The 24,202-nt window shown below is 41.3% G+C and overlaps 3 protein-coding genes across 3 annotated transcripts; 1 reads left to right on the plus strand and 2 right to left on the minus strand.

The window, feature by feature from the left end:
• The first annotated feature begins 1,544 nt into the window (after positions 1-1,544).
• On the plus strand, positions 1,545-5,081 carry LOC134742980 (coiled-coil domain-containing protein 85C-B). The gene has a single exon (XM_063676234.1). It carries the CDS (start codon positions 2,008-2,010, stop codon positions 3,247-3,249), a length of 1,242 nt encoding a protein of 413 aa, XP_063532304.1. The 5' UTR covers positions 1,545-2,007; the 3' UTR covers positions 3,250-5,081.
• Positions 5,082-6,013: 932 nt separating this feature from the next.
• Positions 6,014-11,384, minus strand: LOC134744098 (radial spoke head 1 homolog). Its single transcript, XM_063677792.1, has 4 exons — positions 11,261-11,384; positions 10,688-10,838; positions 7,171-7,644; positions 6,014-6,272 (listed from the first exon to the last, which is right to left on the minus strand). The coding sequence occupies exons 1-4, from the start codon at positions 11,306-11,308 to the stop codon at positions 6,034-6,036; spliced, it is 912 nt and encodes a 303-aa protein (XP_063533862.1). The 5' UTR covers positions 11,309-11,384; the 3' UTR covers positions 6,014-6,033.
• A 1,034-nt stretch (positions 11,385-12,418) lies between these two features.
• LOC134744229 (protein dpy-30 homolog) lies at positions 12,419-13,978 on the minus strand. Its single transcript, XM_063677972.1, has 2 exons — positions 13,742-13,978; positions 12,419-12,710 (listed from the first exon to the last, which is right to left on the minus strand). The coding sequence occupies exons 1-2, from the start codon at positions 13,820-13,822 to the stop codon at positions 12,453-12,455; spliced, it is 339 nt and encodes a 112-aa protein (XP_063534042.1). The 5' UTR covers positions 13,823-13,978; the 3' UTR covers positions 12,419-12,452.
• Positions 13,979-24,202: the final 10,224 nt, after the last annotated feature.

Raw genomic sequence — 24,202 nt, forward strand, 5'->3', positions numbered from 1 at the left:
GTCAAGGGTCGGCATACCGCGGCTCTTTGGATCTGCAGTTGTGGCTCTTTACGACACCCCTCAGCCACACTGTTTATACACTAAGAGAATTTAGATTACAGTCAATTCAACTTTGGTGGCTCTGGCATTCCTAAAACTGATAATTTCTGCTGGTGGTTGGTTCTTTTCTTAAAAAGTATGCCGACCCCTGGCTTATGTAACTGAAAGTGGTCAAAGTGGGGTTGCGGAGAGTACGGTATCCTCAATAGAAGAAAATAATACAGGAAATACCAGCAACACGAGTACCTACGAGTTTAGCTTAGCATTTTTTGGAACCATGATTAGGGAGTAATGTTTGCATTGCGTTAATTACTTACGTAGTTAATCCTTGGTTAATCCCAGCTGTTTTATAGGCTTGAAAAGTTGAAACTATTATTATTATTATTTTAAATTACTTCAACTACACGTTTTTACAATATCATTAGAAGTGTAGGTATGCTTGAAAGGACTAAGTTCATATTAAATTAGTGTCAGACTAGCAATAGGGATACAAGGTGAAGGTGTAAGATATTTTATACTTGGGTACAAGTGCCGTGCCGCCCGTGCCTAACATAAAGCAGGCGCGATGTGCGATGCTTTTTGATTGGTAAGTGAATATTTCTGAGCACAAAGTATAAAATTGTTACATGTTGCTATTCGATTATCACTAGGCGTACATTTTACGGCATATAAAACTATTAGGCGACATCTTACACAGATCAACCTAGCCCCAAACCAACGCAAACTAAGCAAGGAATGTACTATGGGTGCTAAGGTGCTATGCGATAAATCTAAAATTGGTGATATACCTACATACTTATATAGATTAATACATACTTATTCGTATATAAATAGAAAACACCCATGATCAGGAACAAATATTTGTGTTCATCACACAAATAAATGCCCTTACCGGAATTCGAATCCAGGACCATCGGCTTCACAGGCAGGGTCACTAGACCGGTCGTCAAAGTAAATATCGAAGTAGTGGTCTAATATACACAAGGGCTCTACATCTCATTACCTAATATACCTACAGGCAGGCTTAAAAATAAGTGCATTCCCGTTGCCAGGGAGGTTTAGGGATTATACTGAGCAACTTTTAGTATGGGGCCAACCACGAAATCGCGAAAAAAAAATTTACCCTCCCGTAGAAAATGGACCAGCCAAAATGTATGAAACCACAATGAAACAGCCAAATTTTTTTTCGCGATTTCAGGTTTGGTCCCATCGTAAAAGTTGCTCAGTATAATCCATAAACCTCCCTGGCAAAGGAAATGCACTTATTTTTTAGGCGCGGTGTATTTACAAAGAGTAAGATATAAAGATATTGTATTCCCCTAAAATTGCCTTCATTTTCACCATGCTGCACACCATGTTTTTAAAATTTAAATGCGTTTTCTGCGTTGCACCAAGAGGGTTGATTAAACCAATGGAACGGAACAAATCCGGATGGCTGATATTGAATAATATTGATACAATTCACCTTCTTCCGTGTGCGCGTGAGCATCTTTGTAAGAAAACCACAAGAGCATTAAATTCAATGACTACGGTGTGTTAGTGTGCGTGCAGGTGAGATGAACGTGTAGAGCGGGACCGCGAGAACCTCCGCCGCTCGCGCAGGTAGAGCCGCGGCCCGCGCCAGTATCGACACGCGCCCCGCGCGGCCGCGTTCCTTCGCACGGTCACTGTCCGCGTCTCGCCGCGTAAACAAGACCGCAACCGCAAAACACCTGTACTAAAACATAAACAAAGTGCAAGCAGTGCCCTGACAATCTAAGCGACCAGTGCCTCTCACTAAACATCAGATCGCGACAAGATAATAGTGCGAATGCCACGGTCCGCGGCCTACGCAGCCGGCGTCCCCTCCCCCGTTCATTCAAGGACCAATAGTTGTATTGAACCCATGCCGCCTCAGCTTTCGCGTGTGCGCAATCTGTGCCGTTTTTGAAATGAATCACATAAACATCACACGGCCTCTCTGAGCTGATGACAGTCTGCGAATCGGCTCTAACGACAATGTCAATCAATCAAAATGGAGTTCAGTTCAACAAACAGAAACAGCAACAGCAACTAGGTAAACAGGGCCCGGAACCGGTCAACTTTCCACCGCGGTATCATCCGCCTCCGCCGTCCGCGGCCGGTCCCAAACTAGCCACTATTGACCCGTCCGCGAAGGAGTTCAAACCTCCTTACGCGGGGAAACCTGTGGACCCCAATAAAATACAATATCCCCTAGGAGCTCAACCTGCTGCATACCCGGGGGGATCGATTCCCTTTTCGAAGTATCCCCAAGGATACCCGGCAGGGTACCCTCAAGCGCCGGGAGCTTTACGTGTGTTACGACCCACGGGGGAGGTGGTCACGAAGGCGATCGTGCACGAGCCCGGGCAACCCACGGCACGCGCGCGCAGTGCGGACGATACCCAGCGCGTGCAGCGAAACCTCGAGGAGGAGCAGATCCACAGGAGATCAGCTGACATGCTCAAATTCACTAAGCGAGTGGAACCTGATGGTCCCCGAGCTTCGACGGACCAGCGGCGTCAAATTCAGACACTTTTGGACGAGATAAAAGCATTGAAAGACGCTAACCGAAGACTGAGCGACGACAATCAGGAGCTCCGTGACTTGTGTTGCTTCTTAGATGATGATCGACAGAAAGGAAGAAAGTTAGCACGCGAATGGCAAAGATTCGGCAGATACACGGCGTCGGTTATGAGACAGGAAGTTTCAGCGTATCAAAGCAAACTAAGGGAACTGGACGACAAACAGCAGGAACTGATAAGAGATAATTTAGAGTTAAAAGAGTTGTGCTTGTACTTGGACGAGGAGCGCGAGAGGAGCACATGTGTAAACTGCGGACGAGCGGCGGGCCGAGAACGAGACGACGGCGACGGCAGCAGCAATGGCACCAACGCCGAGGAGGTGCGCGCACTCGCCGCACCCGTCACGCACCCGCAGCTGGCCGAGCGCACGGTGCAGTACGTGCGCGACCTGGAGCAGAAGGTTCGACGACTGGAGGCAGAGAAAGGGGTCAACGGCGGCATCGGCGAGCGACCCGAAGCGGTTGTGCGCGCGTTGCAAGTGTTAGAAGTCAGAGAGCGAGTGGAGAGAGAAAGAAGGAGACCAGCTCCTGACTTAGACTCTGGTGAGCAGGCCCTCGTACGAGAAATGTGCAATGTGGTATGGGGTAAGCTAGAAGACGCCCCACCTCAAGCGCCTCCACGGTAAAAAATCTACAGAAGTTAACTACTAAAGATACTACAGTACAAATAAAATGTATACGCGAAATACTGTTACCCGCCGGAGTTTGATTGGAATCTGACTGTATCGAGGTCACGGCGAGATCGGAGGGGTCTCGTGACCCACAGACAACAGATTGTAAGGTTGACCTTGTTTACTGAATGTAAGAGCGGTGGGATTTAGTTAATGAAACGAGTGAAACGACCGACGCGTGTTATGATGCTTGCCGAGATTATAATAACAAATCGTATGAGAAACCGAAAAGTACAAATCTATAAATTGTGTTACAAAACTAGCAAGTGTAAGTTATTTTCATAGTGTTCTTGAAGCTCAAATTTACTATCGTGGATTCCTATTTCACTACAGAAGCTGACATACCTACTTATTTGTATTTGCTTCGCATTTTTTTCTTGGTATGATGCGTAGTAATTAATATAAGTGTGTGGATTGAAATTATTGCTTACTTATGTTAGCTATTGTATTTTAATATATTGGTTCTGTTAATTTAAATATTAATGAGGCTAAAAAAATTAAACGGCTGACGACTTCTAATGGCCAATACCTATCTTTCCTCTCAAATGTTTTATATTTTTACCTGACTTCTAAATTAATTCAAGCTTAAAAAGTCCAGTTTTTGCCTTGTCTTAGCCAGTATTTTAACGGAGTTACTAGATAAACCAGGTATAAAGGTGACAAGGGTTAAGACGAAACCAGGACAAGATGAACGCTATGAAATCATCATAAATTTGGGCTAATGAAAGTACACTAGAAAATGTCGCAAAAAAAAAACAGCGTTTTGCAGCACCAGGCGATAAACAATAATGATACTTGAACATTTCTTATTCTTTTACATACATACATAACCCAGTGGCATTGTTCTCCTCGCGGACAATTAACGTCATTTAAATTTGGAATTTGATTAATTAAAATAAAATCGAAATTCCTTCAACACTGTAATCCCTTAACGAGTATCTACCGTGACGTGTGACAAAATCGTACGAACTACCCGTTCGCTTCAAGTTGGCCGCTACCTCCCGGCCCGCTTCCCCGCCCCACCCCCTCTCTACAAACTCGAAATTAGTAGCTGAAAAAAGCAAAATCACTCGTATTTTTGGAAATAGATACCTACTTTATGTTGCATATTAAATTAAGCATCTGGTCCTGATATCTATTAGTATTTCGTATCGAAATTCACATCCCGCTCATCTAGATAATTTTCCTAAAATGAATTAAACATGCTCGTGGCTCTGTGAGCTGTAGACCTGCCGATAGCTCCGCCTAGAAAAAATTCCAATAATCGACAAAAGAAAAATCTATTTAATAATCGAACCTGGTCACAAAATTTCACGAGAATCGGTTTAGAATTGCGACCTGTAGAGAACATCCGGACATGCCAAAGCATTTTTGCAAACAAGCTGAAATGGAGACCTTCGCAAACGCTTCGGTCAAATATCTGACACGAATTTCTTTTGATACTTTTACCATAATTAACACGAAAACATTTAAAAATAACACTATTATCCTCAAATGACACGACAAATAAGTGGCGATTGTCATTTAAAAAGTTTTATATAAATCTCAGTATCAGCTTTTATTCGCCCAAATCTAGTGTTCGTTTTGTCCCGAACAAAATACTGTGTTCTTCTTACCCCATCTCACCTTATATACCTATGCAAGGGTCTGATTTAAGACCCTGACGTTGTAAGCACTTTATATATTTACTGCAACTGTCCTTATCAAATATGTTCATGTTATTAATTTATTACTCAAATTATTAGTTGTGCTTAAATTAAATAAATTATTCGAGGTTTACTTTTTTATTGAGAGTTTCATTACTTTTACGAAACCTTTGTGCCCGGTTATAGATTCCCGTACCTGCAGCCTATTGGCTACAAGCTCTCCATAGATAGGTATGGGTACTTTCCAATTGGGTCCCTCAACCTGAAATCCTGTTATGTAATTAACACATAAAAAATAATAGGTAAGTCCTCAATCATAATGTAGATGCACCACTTGCACCATCGAACTAACCCGGGGTTAACCGCTTCAACCAAGAGTTACCAGTACAATTTGACCCTGGGTTAACCCGTTAACGTGGTGTGAGTGTCAAATTATACTGGTAACCGGGGGTTCATGGAATGGTGCAAGTGGCGCTTATTAAAATAAAACTTCGTAGTTCGTTCTCCAAGCATAAATATCTATATTAAATTTAAAAACCGGCCAAGTGCGAGTCGGACTCGCGCACGAAGGGTTCCATACCATTACGCAGAAAACGGCAACAAAATCACGTGTGTTGTATGGGCGCCCCACTTAAATATTTATTTTATTCTGTTTTTAGTATTTGTTGTTATAGCGGCAACAGAAATACATCATCTGTGAAAATTTCAACTGTCTAGCTATCACGGTTCAGGAGATACAGCCTGGTGACAGACAGACCTGGTGACGGACAGTGGAGTCTTAGTAATAGGGTCCCGTTTTTACCCTTTAGGTACGGAACCCTAAAAATTTAAAAAAACCCGTACAATGCCTTATGCCAAAAATGCTTTAGGTATATCAAACTGCTGGATCGATTTTTATCAAACTAAGCTAAGAATCATCACCGTAAGGAAACTCGCTTTCACGTTAAAAAACCCGCATCGAAATCGGTCTATCCGATTGAGAGAGCTACGATGCCACAGACAAACAAACGTATAACACCTCTCTTTTTGTGTCGGGGTTGAAAAAGATACCAGTCAAGAGTATTAGATATTATAAGATTTATTGTAAAAGCATTTATTCCTTGGGCTGCGCCTCCTCGAGGAACTGTTTGCGGTGCAGCAGCCAGGAGTCGCCGTCGTCGCCCTCGTGCTCAGCGTGCACCGGCGGCGGCTCGAAGCGCAGCACGTCGGTCTCCACGCTCTCGTCCGTCAGCGAAGGCATGGAGTCGTGCACGGGCAGGGGCACCGGCTCCGGCGGTAGGAACTCCGCCATGTAAGCCGTCACGTTGCGAGCCCGCCACACGGCTATTTTGCCTGGAATTGCGATATTGCTATTGGCGCCAGGAGAGCTACCATGGTTATCAATAATATGGAGTTAAACGATAATAAACGCGGTTTCGAAATAGCTTTTTATCGTATGTAGATGTTTTAGCTATTATCACGACCCACTTCAAGGTATATTTTTTCAGATTTTTGCTCGTATCTCGAATATCTGTACGAATAGCATTATAATTACTTCGAACAAAAGTTTCTACATAAAATTTTCTACAAATTAGGTTATATTTATTTTTACTCTACGATCAATACTTTACAACAACTACGAAAAAACGACGTTTTCTTAAATCGTCTATTTTTTATCTCTTTATTAATTTAAACATCCTGTACCTCGTAAAGTATTAATCGTAGAGTAAAAATGAATATGACCTAATTTGTAGAAAATTTTATGTAGAATATTTTGTCCGAAGTAATTATAATGCTATTCGTATAGATATTCGAGATATGAGCAAAAATCTGAAAAAAGTAGCTTCAACCCCCCCTACACCCTTAGCTAACCCCCCACCCCTTAGGACTTTTAGTATATTCATCTGTACACCACAAGGTATAACTGTACCAATTTTCAAAACTACACGAATTATTTCCGCAGATCGCCCATTTTCGGCTTAATTTGACGTAGCTATTTGGGGGGGCGCAAATTTGGTGCCTGCCCCGAGCGCCATTTCCTCTAGCTACGCCCCTGGGAGTACCTACCTGAAATGGTTCAAAATATACAGCCCTTTAAAAATAGAATAAATCGTCGTCTGCGTCGCACCGCAGAGAGGCATACATTGTATGTAAAATTTGAGCTCCAGGGGCCCCCTACTCCTACCTGCCTACGCCCATGTCTAATTGTATCCTGCAACGCATTAATTAGGTATACTTAGGCCACACCTACCTTTCGTTTCGTCAACTTCCATCTCTTCCTCTTCCCCCATCGGCTCTTCTTTATCCACTTTCTCCTCCTTTTCCTCTTCGCCTTCACCTAACTCTTCCAGCGCCGGATCCTTTATCAGCAAATAGAACCCGTGCAGCATGCAATTGGTGTCGAACACGAAGCAGCCTGGGCCTTTGGGTACGCCCTTGTACCAGGAACCGTGGAAGCGTACGCGAGGGTACAAGATCTGCCCAGGTCCCTCCATCCGGCCCTCGACCCAAGTACCCATGAATTTGACTTGGTATTCGTTGAACAAGTAGGTGCCGAGCCCGTGGCGCTTCCCTTTGAACCACGCGCCCTCGTATATGTCTCCGTTGGGATAGTAGTAGGCGCCAAAACCTTGCTTCTGGTCGTGCCGCCAATCGCCCTCGTACCGCGATCCGTCAGGGTACGTCATTGTACCGACGCCGTACTTCATCGCTCGACGCCATTCGCCTAAAGATAATGTGAAGGCAAAATAAAGGATGGCTGCTAGCTGCTATTAATGTACCTACTGAGTAGGAGTAGGTTTCTAATAAGTACAATATTATTACTCCCAGTTTATGATCACTAACAGTAACTCCACGCCTAACTAGTTGTCTATTGTTATGTCACTTAGCTTTTTATACCGAAAAGTCCGTAGGTGCGTAGGTAATATTGTCTGGGTATGTAAATATGTGTGTTAAGAGTTAACTATGTATACAAATCTTACAAAGAGAAATGCGTGCCTGGGAAGTATGTGGAGCTAATCCGGTCAATGTACAAACGATGTTGTACACGCGTCCGGTCAGCCGCTGGCACCACCGACAGGTTCAGTGTCACAGTAGGCTTGCACCAGGGATCGGCTTTAAGCCCTTACCTCTTCCTGCTAGTTATGGACGCTCTGTCGTCGGACATACAGGAGGAGGCACCTTGGTGTATGCTGTTTGCTGATGACATTGTGCTTGTAGGTGAAAACGAACTAGAGGTGCAGAGCAGACTTGAGAAATGGCGGCAAAAATTGGAGAATGTTGGCCTAAAGATCAGCAGATCTAAAACAGAACACATGTTCTGCGATTTTGGCGGTCTCTCCAGTTTTGCTGCCATAGAACTCGATAGCGTTACATTGCCGGTCTGCTCCGACTTCAAGTACCTCGGTTCGCTCCTACAGTGCGATGGCGATATTGACCGTGACGTGAAAAACCGGATTAGCACAGGATGGATGAAATGGCGACAGGTTACGGGAACCATTTGTGACGCCCGTATGCCCCTTCGGTTGAAGGGTAAAATTTATAAAACGATCATAAGACCTGTCGTCATGTATGGATCAGAGTGTTGGGCCCTAAAGGTGAGGGATGAAAAGAGATTGCATGTAGCGGAGATGAGAATGTTAAGGTGGATGTGTGGCGTGACGAGAATGGATAGGATAAGGAATGAGTATATAAGAGGAAGCCTGAAAGTTGCACCCATAACAGAAAAAGTAAGGGCAAATCGCCTAGCATGGTACGGGCATGTGATGCGGAGGGATGAAAGTCATGTGACAAGAAAGGTATTAAGAATGAATGTGGAGGGAAGTACGAGGAGAGGAAAACCGAGGAAAAGGTGGATGGACTGTGTGAAAGATGATATGAAACTAACGCAAGTGAATGATGAGATGACGGGTGACAGAGATGTATGGAAGAAAAAGACATGCTGCGCCGACCCCAAGTGAATGGGACAAGGGCAAGCGAATGATGATGATGACAAATCTTACAAAGACTATTAGACTTACAAAGATTATATTAGAGATTCATAAGGTAGGTGAGGCATATAAGGCCCGGCGAGTTACAAGGCCCAGCACTATAAAACCAAAAGTGCCTATTTCAATACACTCGTTTTTGACAACAATTGACATAGGTGTCTACCTTATTTTGGCACGACGCGGTTTGAGTCGCCATTCTTAAATTTCTTAATGCGACCTGCTAAGGAGAAGGAATGGAATTGCCTCTCATCATCTGTACCTAAGTAATAGGTAGGTAGGTATATATGTATAATATTAGGTAATTATAATAGGTATACCGATCAAATGCGGTTCTAGTCTCTTCGAAGCAAGCCTGAATAGTCTCTTAGGGGAGACCGAGGTAGGTTAACACAAAGATAAGTTGACGTCCATGGCCATATCTCGCAAACAATATTATATACCCTACTCATAGTGTTGTGTTCCTGCCGGTAAGTAAGGTTGCCAGAGCTCAACGAGGGAGAGGAGTGTTACGGTCGGCAACGCGCGTGTAATATCTCCGGTGTTGCAGGCGTCCATAGGCTACGGTAACTGCTTACCATCAGGCGGGCCGTATGCTTGATTGCCACCGACGTGGTATAAAAAAAAGCAATATAGACGCTAGACTAGAAGTATGACTCCCAAGAAAGAAATGCTTCATTTTCCATTTTAACCAATTTCATCATACATGGGTTAGGCCTCAGATGAGCAGTTGAGGTAGGTATTACAGCGGATAGAGCTAAAACAATGCTAAAAGTAAATTTCTCAACATTTTTTCAAGGCCATATCTTTATCAGATTTGGCATTTTTTCCAATATATGTTTGAAGAATTCTGGCAGAGCTTTTTATCATATATTTGGACTTATCAACGTTTTCAGTCCCATGTTTTATAATCTAAAAGTGCAACTAAAAGAAAAATACAACTTGTTGCAACTTACCTCGTCAATTTTTTGTTTGAGTTTGGCAGAGGCTGTTCATACCAGACTGTTAAAATCATATTTGAAAAATACGTGTATTTAATAATGCTTCAGTCACTAACCCATATTTTTCCTTTTAAAATTATAACTAGCTAAAAGACGAAATTAAAATCTAAAATTCTAAACAAATACAATATGGTTTGTTTTGGTTGGTAAATGGTTATGATATTTGCTATCAGATGATGCAGACTTCATAAATCTAGCTTCTTACAACAGAGTTTACAGTTATGACTGAAAAAGTAAAATTTGTGTCAACTCTCCTTGGTCTCCCCTACTGAAACAATACGCTTTATCTTTATCTGGGCCTGCGTCCTGCGTCACTTTTACTGTCATAGCGTAGACCAGGTACGCTGTAACACTAAACATCCTAATTTACATGAACTATAGGAGCCGTCAAATTTTTGGCGCGAGGCGTAAATGTGAAGTTTATGCTTCCGATGTAGCCCACAAGATAGCACAACCAACATGCACAAGAAAACGTACGAGAACGGTAGATGGCAGCACTTTCTTTGGCGTGAAGTCATATATTCATATATTTATTCAGTATAACAATAAACATTGTGTTTGAATTCCTATTATAATTAACTTAACCTAATTAAAAATTTAAAGTGTCAATGTATAGATGTTTGTTTCCGATTCAGGCAACAAGATGGCAGACCCTCCAACGCGCACGGCCCCTATAGGCATACGTTTGTATATCGTCTGCTAAAATTATTTCGCCATTGATTGACACTACGTTAATCTGTATAAGATATTCCATTAATATTGCTTTACTTCGTAAGCATACCTTCGTACCGCGCTCCGTTCTTGAACACGTACAGGCCCTTGCCGTTGCGCTGGCCGCGGCAGTAGCAGCCGGTGTAGAAGTCGCCGTTGGGCAGCACGGCCCAGCCCTCGCCGTGCCGGTCGCCGTCTTGGTTACGTTGGCCTACGTATATCTGTTCAACAGACGGTTGTAAGTAGGTACCATAGGTACTAAAGACCTTTTTTAAATACCTAAAATGAATCGAAACGTTGCTAGCTAGCCTAGATGACTGGTTCCTACTATTCCTAGGTATTCATATGCTAAGTAATTAAAAATTTCAATTTAGGAAATTAAAAAGATACATATGTTATACATACTTATAGTTGTTGCCTATAGTATTTGATATTTGTTCCTGAGTCATGGGTGTTATATTTAAGTATTTATATATATCGTTGTCTAAGTACCCACAACACAAGCCAAAGCTTGCTTGCTTATTGAGCTTACTATTTATTACTTTTAATTTAAACTGTTTATTTTTACTGTGAGACTTAAGTCAATATAATACTTATTTTTTATAATAATAGTAGATATTGATGGAATTTTAATAAGACTTACTCCAATAGTGTCCTCATCTTCACCCTTCTCACCTTTTTCTTCCGTCATTGATCTTAAATTATATTCAAAACTAAATTATTCTCTTTGCAAGTTTATTCAAAGTTGTCAATTTGACTTTCGTGACAGATACATGTTAAATTGCTGGTAATTATTATAATTAATACATGCTTACAAAATTCAGCCAGTGCTCATTTGAATGTTATAAGTTTTTTTTTTATTATGATTTATTTTAACTTTTTCGCCTCCACGTCACACGCCACATGAAGTACTAAAGCAAAGAGTACTAAAGTGTCATCAATCACGCAAAATAGGCGCAATATATGACGTCGAGTTGCGGAAACCAAGCCCGCGATTCCCGCGAAAACCTATAAAGTGTCATCAACACAAAGCCACAAACTGCACGTAAACAACCCATATAACATATCAAGTCGTGGCATGTGGGGCACCAAATGTACTGACTTTTCATCAAGTCAATGGCGGCGAAAAATCGAACAGAAATCAATGGTTTTAAATTGTAGAATTAAAATTCTTATACCAAATCTCTATCATATAAAAAAGTTGCTGATTACAGTACAATTATATATTATACTATAAAAAATAGGTAATATTATTATACTAATGTTGTTTAAATTAAATCACCATCATCTACTTTGTGTTATCCCAGCATTTTGGCACAGCTCATGGGAGCCTGGGGTCCGCTTGGCAACTAATCCCAAGAATTTGGGATAAGCACTAGTTTAAATTAAATCACCGCTGTACATAAACGTACACAGAATTGATATCTATAGCCCTAGCTGATCAAAATATGGTTATGGATGGTGAATGTTAAATCACATACCTACAAAAAATAATTGGACTATTATATATTGCTAAAAATGTTTTTGTATTTAATGGATCCCACTAATTTTAAACAATAAGCGTAATTAAGAGAGTATAAACTCAAAAAGATTTCCATTTCGATCTAAAGTTTATTTACATAAGAATAAGGCTATTTATTACTAATCATACTCACTAGTAATGTAGTAACAACATGATACATGCGTCAAAGTTAATTTGGCTATCTCAAACCACTTAGGAATAGTCATACAACAAAACAAGTAGACAAAATTTATGCCAAAAGCAACTTAAAATAGTATAAAAATATGAAATTCTCCAATTATGTTACCACAACATAAATTTATTACAATAATACTTAAGTTTGAGCATTTGCTGGAGGGTTGTTATTTGACGCAGCATTGTTATTTTCAAAAGTAGTCTTATTTTTCAGCAAGTAAGCAGCCAGGTAGTTAATAGGATCCGGTGGGCGCTCCTTGGCCAGCGCCGAGAGCCCCTGGAGTAGTATGGGAACCACAGTCTGGTCCAAGTATTGCCTTGTCGGTAATGCATTGAGATCTATGCGGGATTTTCGACTAGCATTTGTTTCCGGTTCTTTCTCCATTGCAATTATCTTCTGCAAGAGACATGGGTATTAAAACAATAATGTTAATAATTAAAATAAAGAAAAGAACGGGGACAATCTTACACAGATCAACTACACACAAACTAAGGATGGTATACCACCCATCCAATTTCTTGGGCCAATGCCATTGCGCCTCACTCTCTCATTAAGCAAAGTGTAAGACGCAAATAGATGTGAGAAGAAGTTGGAGTGGAATACCACCCTAAGTTAAGCTTGTAATGTGGGATCTAGTTCTAGGTGACAATATACATACTAGATACATAGATAACAAACACACAACTAATAGCCCTTACTTACTGGGACTGGGACCTCCTGTCTCCTGTATCATAGGCAAGATCACCGACTAGGCTAGGCCGTTAGGAATTATTTAATAACATTCTAGAGTGAATTTAGACGTAGTAGTCGTACATATAGCCATAATAATATTTTAAATATAAATTGTAGCTAGTAGCCTAACTACAGCAGTTTTTAAATTAAAAGGAATTAAAACTATGAAAACAGATTATATCGCGTATATTGAATTTATAATACATCCCCACGTTTCGAACCCTTTACAGCGTTCGTGGTCAACCGACCCCACCCCCACCCCGACCGGTCACCCGTTTACCACGAACGCTGTAAAGGGTTCGAAACGTCGGGATGTATTATAAATTCACAATACGCGATATAATCTGTTTTCATAGTTTTATTTCATGAGTAACTATCGTGGTAACCAAAGACAATATTAAAAGGAATTATTAACGGCATTGCCTTCAAAAACATTATCAACGGTTTTTATTGATTACTGATTGAATACACATAACTGTTACATGTTGCGCCTGTGAATGAGTTCCAGCAGGCGTTCTACATGACATTAAAGCTCTCCAAAGGGCCTCTACGTGTTGGATCTATATCCCCACGCAAGCCTATCAAAACACCGGCATTTACGTGAAATCCAAGAAGAATATATTATACCCACAAGAATAATTGAACTAAATTGGCTAACTGAAAAGTTTACAAAACAATAGTATTATGCTTCTAACCTTTACGGAATCCGGTATTTTGGGCGGGGGTTGCTCTTCTTTAACGGCTTCGTGATTCGCTTGCAAAGAAGTATCGGACATCGGTTGTAGTTATATATTATACATAAAATTACTGCAATATTTACAATTCTAAGTCAGACTGCACTTGTATGAAGCAAAATAAATTTTGTTGTTTGGCAAATCGTTTTCCTTCCTGCGTTACCAAAGCCTAGGCAGGCAGCAGGTTAGCAGGTGCTCTTTGGCACTTTGGCAGCAGGCATCCAGGCAACAAGGCAACTCAAGGCAATGTCAATATGTCATTTTATATAATTTTTATATCATAGACAAAAACGTCACTTGTGACACTGACATATCCGATCCATTTGAGCATGGAGACTATATAAAGGAGCCAAATCTTCATGTATGAAAAGATGAAAAGTGTCCATCAAAAACAGTAATTAGGCGGCGCCACCATACACCGAAATACTACCAAAAACAACCTACGTAATTTGGTCGGGTTATTTGTTGCCTTATATGGTTCATGTTATACTCATTTCTCAGAGCCTAACTAGCGCCACCAGACAGATTAGGAACTATTGTTTAAAGTTGAAAGCGGTCACTTTTGCAACAATTCTGCCATAAGAGATTGCGATCCTTTCTATACCATCCATACATTTGAGGCCCACTCACATGGATTTTATCTTTATTTTGACAGAATAACTAGAGTCTGGCTAATGAAAGTTGAACCTGAAAAACTTAAATAATCTGTGGCAGGCGGCTCTTTGATTACAAGGATTGCATTGCTGCTACAGATTTTTTGAAATTGTCGCGTTTTTTCAGATTCAACTTCACACTCCTACAATGCAGTCCGCCTCGCAGGATTGCGGTGCAGGATATATCACACATTTCCTACATTTGCAGTCCTACCTACAAGAGGACCTACCACGAAAGACAAAAATCGAAATGTCGCTATCTGCTTCCCTATCGCTCTTGCGATAAACTAGAATATCTAGTGATAGAGAGGCAGATAAAGAAATTACGCTTTTCGTTTTTCGCGGTAGACCCTCGTGTCGGTGCTCATGCAATTCCGTTATGTGCTATTTCTAAAAAAAAATTGCTATTTTGGTGATTTTAGATCACATACACAGCGAATTCCTTTGTATATTTCAATAAAATCTGCTAATCCCGTGTTTTTCATTGTGAACAAAATGGCGGACTGCAATCCTGCCTTAACATTCATGGTCCAATTCGCTACATGACATGACAGTCCTGCTACGCAGGACGTCATACCACAGACGATCCTACGCGGCGGACTGCAAGCGGTGGGCGAGGCTTGTAGGATTTGTAGGACGCAAGAGGCATCCTACCTGGGTTTTGTAGGACGCCATGTAGTCCGCGACCCCATTCACAATCCTACATAATGAGGCGGACGGCGAGGCGGACTACTCTCCTATATATTATACTACTCTTTGCGGACTACCATGTAGGGCATGTAGGAGTGTGAATGGGGGGCTTTAGCCAGACTACCAATTTGCTACTGTTTGCTACCAATGCCAAGAGGCCACAGATAACAATAAAAAAAAATATTTTATGGCCTTGTTAAAGCTGTTGTTACAGACGAGCGTACCAGACTGCCACTTCGGTGCGGTTAATATGTCTCTTTCTCTTTCTCACTTATAGCTGCGTCCTTAACGGACGTACGGCGGTACGATACGATACGATCGATCGAACGTGCGCCGGATCGCACTAGGGTCCGGTGCGGCCGTCTCAGAATCACTGTTGAAAAGAATATAATAATATATGTGCACTGTTGCATAGAATTATCACTGCGCGAAGCCGCGAACGCGAGTGTGGAGTCTAGTTTGCTAATCAGCGAAATCGGCTCCACACTCGCGTTCGCGGCTTCGCGCCGCGTAGCCTGGAGCAGCTAAAGAGTATTGTAATATATAGGAGACTATGAACCATAGAGGTATAATAATATTAATAATGTAGAGATGAAATGGGGGAGGGGCAGCAAATAACCCGACCAAATTACGTAGGTTGTTTCTGGTATGTTGTCAGGAATGTTAAAACGTGTTTTTAATTGTGTCGCATTGCGTATGTTCTGTCCCCAAGGGCCTGACACTCTTTAATAGTGAAAGATAGTCTTATTGCGATTCCTATAAGAGGAAAGAGAAAATAGTGCCATGCTTTGTCCTTATCACCGACCAGGTTTTTTTTCATGGTCGGGTTATGGCAGCATAGGTAGGAGGCGATGGCGAAATACCGAAATTTATAAGAGTGAAAGAGAAAAAGGATTATGCTGCCATACATTAACCTGTCAATACATGAATATGTCTTTCTCTTACCCCTGGTCGCTCGGATTCATGTCTATAACTACTATACTATGTCTATGTCTGTCCCTTACGGTCGCACGGGATGCACATCTATATAAAATACTAGGTGTATGGTCTAGGTACTTCAATGAATGGTGGCGCCGCCTATTTGGCCTGGTTACTCCAGTTTGGCTGGTTACTCCAGTTTGGCGCATTTATAGTATATGTGTAACTGTATTATATTAATAAATTCATTTAAAAAAAAAAATACTATTTTTTACGGTCACTTTTTGATACACGAAGATTAATTTCCTTACCTCTACCTTCCATAAGAGAAAGATAGTCTTATTGCGGATTTCTATAAGAGGAAAGAGAAAATAGTGTCATGCTTTGTCCTTATCACCGACCGGGTGGCATCATAGCAAAGAGTAGTATAATATATAGGAGAAAGAGAGCCCTCTCGTGGAACTTTTTTGTATCCATTTTGAAGCGCCATCTGTAAATCTGAACAACAAGCATTAACGTCAATATTCATACCTACAGGGCCTGTTTACATATTGATTAATGTTTAGTGTTGTATATGTAGGTAACCTAACAATAACCCATATGTGGGTAGCGGGGTATTCTTTGTCTCAGAATAAATGGTGCGCGTTCAATACGTCTTTTATTTGTCAGTGGCGAACGAGGTAAAAATAATTCGAAAAAGACAGTATAATCGTGATTCAACAAGTTTAAAACAATGTCAGTGGGAAAGTTACGTGAATTTGATATGAAAAGTGGCAATTGGACTGCATATTCCGAGCGAGTGGAGATGTACTTCCTTGCGAACAAGGTGGACGATACCGTTAAGTTAGCCACGTTGATTGCGGTCATGGGAGAGGAGGCCTACGAGTTATTATCAACCTTGGCGAGTCCGAAGAAGCCCTCAGCATTAACTTACGCGGACGCCGTCGACTTACTTAAAAAACATCTGCAACCTAAACCTTCTATTTTGGCCGAACGATATAAATTCCGGCAGCGACGGCAAATGGAGGGCGAACCAGTAGCGGATTACGTGGCGGAACTTAAAAAGTTATCTTTACATTGTGACTTTAAAACGACTTTAGAAGACAATTTACGTGACCAGCTAGTGTGCGGCATAAGAAGTGAAAATACGCGGCAACGACTTTTCGCGGAGGACGATAAATTAACCTACGGCAAGGCGGTGAAAATGGCGTGCACTTTGGAGGCGGCCGAACGGGATGCCAGCGCAGTAGACCAAAACCCGAGCACCCCCATCGATGTGAACAAAATAAATATAATGTTTAAATGCATGGCCTGTGGTGATACTCAACATAAAACGGAAAACTGTAAATTCCGCAACTATGATTGCAGTTTATGTAAAAGGGTCGGTCACTTGCGGAGAATGTGTCCTGAAAATCAAGAACCGAATCTGAGACGACGAAATGAATTGGGGGAGGATCCCCCAATCCGCGCGTCACGCGGGGCGAGCGTGACCGGCGGCGGGCGGCGCGGGCGCGGCGGCCGCGGACGAGGCGGCGCGCGCGGGCGCAGGGTTACTGGTGCCTACTGGATGCAGGAGCCAGTCGACGAGACTACCACTTCGGAGCAGTCGGGCAAGACTGTTGCTGATAGTGATGATGATGGTGATTACGATGATGAAGAACCTATGTATCAGATGTCCTTGACAAACTATAAACCGGTGTGTATGTCACTTTTAGTACAGAATAGGCCCTTGCAGATGGAGGTCGATACGGGATCGGCTCTGTCCTGTATTAATGACGATACCTATAGGCGAATTTTTAATGATTTACCTATAAAACCTTGTCGCGTAAACGTTAGGTTTTATGACAAGTCTGTAGTCACACTTCAGAGATATTTAGAGGTGAAAGTCAGTCACAACAATATTACAAAAGTATTAGATCTGTATGTTTTAGACGGGGCCGATAGAACTAATTTACTCGGTCGACAATGGCTATTCGAGCTAGATATTACAATCCCCAAAGTAAATTTAACAGCTGTATTGCATAATAAAGAAATAGACAAAAGTGTAATAATAAACGACCTTATTTCCAGGCATGAATCACTGTTCGATGGCACACTGGGCCGGTATAACGGCCCGCCGGTGCGGCTGAGCGTGCGCGAGGGATCCGAGCCGATTTTCTGTCGCGCGCGACCTTTGCCTTACGCAATGCGTGCGCGCGTCGACGCCGAGCTGGATGCCATGCTGCGCGCCGGCGTCATCGAGCCCGTGGACCGCTCCGACTGGGCCACTCCTCTGGTAATAGCGAGCAAAGCGGATGGCGGTATACGTATATGTGCGGACTACAAGGTAACACTTAACCGAGCTTTACAGGTCGACAGATATCCGGTTCCAAAATTAGATGATTTGTTTAGTGGATTGAGTAATAATAAATATTTCACTAAACTAGATTTATCTCAGGCGTACAACCAGTTGGTTTTAGACGAAGATTCCCGGGCTTACACGGTTATTAACACCCATCGCGGACTTTTCAAATATAATCGCTTAGTTTTTGGTTTAGCGTCAAGCCCGGGTATTTTCCAAAAGTTTATGGTCAATTTATTAAGGGACATTCCGGACGTTGTAGTATTTTTTGATGATATTTTGATAAAAAGTAGGGATTTGGATAGTCATGTCAAGGCTCTCGAACAGGTTTTTACGGTATTACAAGCTAGTGGGTTAAAATTAAAAAAGAAAAAGTGTGATTTCTTGTCAAGGCAGGTAGAATATTTAGGGTTCATTGTTGATGAAAACGGCGTGAGAGTTAACCCTGATAAAATTAAACCAATAGTGAGCATGCCACATCCAACAAATACCACAGAACTAAAATCATTTTTAGGAATGGTCAACTTTTATGGCAAATTTGTAAAGAATTTGTCAGGGTATCTTGGCCCCTTATACGAGTTGCTCAAAAAGGGTAGGCATTTTATATGGGGAAAAATACAAAACGATGCTTTTGAGTACGTCAAAAAGTTACTGTGTAGCACGGAAGTGCTAGCGCACTATGACATGACACGCACCACGGTGGTGACTTGTGACGCATCCGCGCGCGGCCTTGGGGCCATACTGGCTCAACGTTTGCCCGGTGGGGGGGAGCGCGTCGTCGCGTACGCATCGCGCGCACTCACCGCACATGAAAAACATTATAGTCAGATTCATAAAGAAGCACTTTCCATTATTTATGCAGTGGACAAATTTCATCAGTACTTATACGGAAGGAAATTTATTTTGCGTACTGATCACAAGCCTCTGGTGAGCATTTTCGGGCCTAACACCGGCGTACCCGTGACGGCAGCGAGTAGGTTACAAAGGTGGGCAATTAAATTGTCAGCGTACGATTTTATCATTGAATATGTACGTACGGATAAAAATACGGCCGATGTTCTGTCGCGATTAATTAAAACGCATAGAGAGGAAGCGGTTGCCGGAGAGGGGGAACTGCCCGAGCAGACTTACTTACATTTTGCAACGGAGTCGTTGCTTTTAGATTATAAGGTCTTAAAACGAGAAACTAGCAAAGATCCCATTTTAAGTCGTGTTTTAGCTTATTTGTCCGACGGCTGGCCCTCAGACATAGAAATTAAGGAACTTAAACCTTATTTTAATAGGCGGGATGAATTATATTGCGAGCTTGGATGTATTCTATGGGGTCGTCGCGTCGTAATTCCATCGTCCTGCAGGGAACGGGTTATACGCGAATTGCACGAAGCACACATGGGAATAGTAAAAACAAAGGCATTAGCTAGGAGCTACGTGTGGTGGCCGGGCGTAGACGAGGCTGTCGAAGCGCGGTGTCGTGCGTGCGCGGTGTGCGCCAGCGTAGCCGATGCACCGGCCGGACACGTGCCGTGTGCGTGGCCATGGCCGAACCGCCCGTGGACGAGACTTCATATCGACTTCATGTCAATTACGGGGCTGACTTATATGATCACCGTAGACGCCTGCTCGAAATGGATAGAAGCCACGAAAATGAAAACCACCACCGCGCAGTCGGTAGTGGCGGTATTACGTGATATGTGGGCACGATTTGGGCTTCCAAAGCAGTTAATTAGTGATAACGGGCCACCATATACTAGTTTTGAATTCGAAGAATTTCTAAAGCGCAATGGTATCGAGCACATCTTTTCATCCCCATACCATGCAGCTTCCAACGGAGCCGCCGAAAATGCCGTGAAAATTTGTAAACGAGTCATTAAAAAGGCTCAAAAACAAAAAATTGACGTCGATGTAGCATTGAACAGGTTTTTGTTAACTTATAGGAATACAGAACATTACACGACTGGTGAGAGTCCAGCAAAAATTTTACAAGGTCGTAATTTGCGTATGCGGCTCGATCAAATAAAACCGGAGCGCGCCGCGCGTGTCGGCGAGCACCAGGCGCAGGCGAAGTCGCGGGCGCGCGGCTCGCGGCGCCAGCTGAGCCCGGGGGACCCGGTGTGGTACCGCGACTACCGTTCTAATGATAAATGGCTCGCGGGACAGGTTTCTAAGAAATTAGGCAGTACAGACTATACAATTAAATCTAATGTTGGAACCGGAATACATAGGCATATAGACCAGTTAAGACGTAGGGTGTCCGAAGTGACTGCAAATGTACGTACACAGCCTGAACCCGCGAAACGTCGTTCCAGTAGCTTGTTTGTGTTGCCCGAGGAGGGGCCTCAGCCGGAGGTGGATAGCGGCGCGGGCCCGGTGTCGCCGCGCCCGGGGCCGTCAACCGGCTCGGCGGCCCAATCGCCAGTAGCTCCAGGGCCCGCCGGGCCAACCCGGGCCGGGGTGCCAGAGAACAGTGTTCATGCTAAGGGTGCAGCAGGGAATGTAGGAATCGCAGAAGCACCTAATGTACCAACTGTCGTGCAATCCAAAAGAGTTTTGAAACCTCCCGTTAGATTCGGTTATGATGATTATTATTGACTGTACCTAGACTAAATTAGCTTTGTATAACTTTTACTTAAATTTGTTAAATATGAAGTTTTAATTAAGAATAGTTGTTATTGTATCTAACCTATACAACCTGCTATGCTACTTATGTTTGGTATACTTTCTTATATTCTTGTATACATAAGAAATATGTTATGTACCTTAGTTAATAAGATGTTCATATGTTTCCGTTGTAATGTAACCAGTATCAGATTACGTGAACTAAGTTTCACATGCATGATCGGACCTTGTGCAGTTGAAACAAGGTTCAGTTTTGTGTAACCGAAGTGGAAGTTAATTCACGATTATTTTGTAATTATATTTAGGTTGATAATAGTCTACCATATATTGTATAAGTGTATGGCTAGTAATAAAGGTGGAGGTGTTGTATATGTAGGTAACCTAACAATAACCCATATGTGGGTAGCGGGGTATTCTTTGTCTCAGAATAAATGGTGCGCGTTCAATACGTCTTTTATTTGTCATTTAGTACGACTTCATACATTTGTTACAAATGTATAAACTCACACTAAACACTAATCAATATGTAAACAGGGTCATATATCTATAATTTGTTATATCGAGTTTGCTTTTCTAGTACCCATTAATCAACAACTTTATTATAATATTTGCTTGATGTAAGATATATTGGCAAGCACATATATATTGTAAAGACATACAGGAAAAGTAAGTACAATACAATGTTATACAAAGCATGATTTTAACAAGAAAATTATAATAAAGTAGCTCGTTAAATACTGGATAAAATAAAATAATAAGGTGAGTATAAATTGGAAAGAAAAGATAGTTGATATTTCATAATTTAAAATTCAAAAGTTTATTACACAAGTCGATATAACATTTACATGAAGAAAACATCGTCACATTTACAAATACATGAGCCAAAAGTTTACTACACATGTCGATATAACATTTACATGAGGAAAACATCGCAACATATACAAATACAGGAGGCAATATCTACCTCATGCATGGGTAAACATAACTTTACTTAACCTGCCTAGTTTCCCACTCATCTACTCAAAGGTTATTTGGAAGAGATCCCTTACAGGGATAAATTCGCCTTTGTACTTCCATTACTATATGTTTATGTTTATCAAAAAATGTTCCTAGTTAAACTTCTTATACCTACACAGTTTACACAATAAATATTTCTGATTTCTGATAAAGTATTTTTGTAAACCTGTGTTGTGTACAATAAATTGATTGCTACTGTGTGTGTGGTGGACTTGGTCACTTTTTCTTCAGTGTATGATATCTATTTCAGTTTATAAAAAACATATACTTTATACTACAATAAACGTATCACACGATAGCAATTGGAAGAGACCGGGGAATTAGCGTCATGGCTCTTAGAGGGAAAGATATTATGTAATAAGAAAAAACCGATTAAATAAAGACTTTTTTATATGTACATACACAACAATCCATGGAGCCTAGGCTTTCGTTAAAATTTACAATATAAAGCTAATAAGAACAGGTGAAGGCCTACCAATTAGCGTTGGGAGCTTACTATCACACCATGGCAATTAGAAGAGATCTGGCAATTAGCGTCGTGGCTCTTAGAGATAATGATATTATTTAATAAATAAATAAAAACGATTAAATAAAGATATTTTTATGTACATTTTCAAGCTTAGTAAATAATTTATTACAAGTACACCATTTGTCTATAACAGATTTTCTCTTTTTTGCTGAAAGTCCATGCATTTTAGTATGAAACAATTTATAAGAAAATCAAATAACCTAAGCCAAAGCAGACATTAAAAATGTACAGATGGACATAAATTTATATTAAACATATTAGTTTTTTTTTATCAAAATAAATATCTGCCAACTTGTATTTATACTAAACGTTACAATACAGTCTGTACAATATAAAAATGAAGCAAGGAAATTAAATTCTATTCGTCAATAATACATTCAATTTGGAGATATTAAAGGTCCCTAATGTAAAAAAAAAACAATATTTATTTTGATGAAAATAAAAGACACGAATTCCATATAACTTTGGATATGAACATCCGACCAAAATGACATTTTAACATAACGGTAATAAATAGTGAATTATCTATCTAACAAAATGTAAACACATTGTGAGGTGTATGAGGAATGTTATGAAATTGAAGGAAGCGAAAGAGGTATGTCAGAATCGTAGCAAGTGGAAATCCGTGGTCTCTGCCTACCCCTCCGGGAAATAGGCGTGATTATATGTATGTATGTATGTATGTATATCAGTAGATACAACTTTTTGCCTATAATTTTAGTAACAATACGTTTTGGTTCTGATATGTTAAGTGTGCATCACGAAATGGACCCAACTCAGCGTAATGCTAGATATAAAGCCAGCGCTGGTCTTCCGTGCGGTCCTTGAAGTGAGAAAGGCTTAGGCACATGTTAAAATGAAATTATTAGCAAAGTGCAGTCGGTGGAGGGAGAACACACATAATATTATGGAATTTCCCACATGAATTCTAGCAGCATCAGTTTGATAATTTCACTCCCGTAGAGAAGCCCACAAAATAAGGACAGCAGCACCCGTCGTGCACCTAGCCTAGCGAATATGAAATATGTAAGTAATTGTTTTGCGTCAGGAGACTAAGCTAACAGTCTTATAAACGAATGCTACGGAATACACAACTAATACGTGTCCAATAAGTCAAAATTGTACCATATTACAGAGACGCATAGTCTTTACGGTTAATGCATGAAGTTTGGAGATGTGAAAGGTCCTTCCTCATCATCTTCCGTGCGTTATCCCGGCATTTTGCCACGACTCATGGGAGCCTGGGATCCGCTTGACAAGTAATCCTAAGAATCGGCGTAGGCACTAGTTTTTACGAAAGCGACTGCCATCTGATTGGTTATTTTGTGTTTAATTCCTTCGAATATAATTGTGTTTATGCCACTGTGGTAAGTTTAATTTCGCCTAATAATCTTTTCATCGCTTTGCCAGGTGGAAGTGAAAAATATTCACACAACAGCCTGTATTAGCACTTCGGACTCTATTTGTAAAGCGAGAATGCCATATTTTTTTTCTTTTAGTGAATAGCGTCGTCCTTTAGGGTGCTTCGTTGATTGTTATTGCATTTTCACTAAAAGCTGAGCTGGTTTCGTCATGTGCTGCACAATGTCATACTGTCTGGAACGCGGCAGTGCTTGTATGAAAGTCCCCTTTTGGGCAAACGGTTATCTTCCATTTGA

This window comes from Cydia strobilella, chromosome 1 (genome assembly GCF_947568885.1).
Source record: "Cydia strobilella chromosome 1, ilCydStro3.1, whole genome shotgun sequence".
Classification (NCBI taxonomy): domain Eukaryota; kingdom Metazoa; phylum Arthropoda; class Insecta; order Lepidoptera; family Tortricidae; genus Cydia; species Cydia strobilella.

What these genes read in the sequence shown, in the direction of transcription:
- LOC134742980 (XM_063676234.1), top strand. Translation starts at nt 2,008, where the DNA reads ATGACAGTCTGCGAATCGGCTCTAACGACAATGTCAATCAATCAAAAT.
- LOC134744098 (XM_063677792.1), bottom strand. Translation starts at nt 11,308, where the DNA reads ATGACGGAAGAAAAAGGTGAGAAGGGTGAAGATGAGGACACTATTGGA. An exon ending in AAGATGAGGACACTATTGGA is followed by an intron (nt 10,839 to 11,260) that starts GTAAGTCTTATT and finishes TCTGTTGAACAG; the next exon opens with ATATACGTAGGCCAACGTAA. An exon ending in GAACGGAGCGCGGTACGAAG is followed by an intron (nt 7,645 to 10,687) that starts GTATGCTTACGA and finishes CATTATCTTTAG; the next exon opens with GCGAATGGCGTCGAGCGATG.
- LOC134744229 (XM_063677972.1), bottom strand. Translation starts at nt 13,822, where the DNA reads ATGTCCGATACTTCTTTGCAAGCGAATCACGAAGCCGTTAAAGAAGAG. An exon ending in AAATACCGGATTCCGTAAAG is followed by an intron (nt 12,711 to 13,741) that starts GTTAGAAGCATA and finishes TGTCTCTTGCAG; the next exon opens with AAGATAATTGCAATGGAGAA.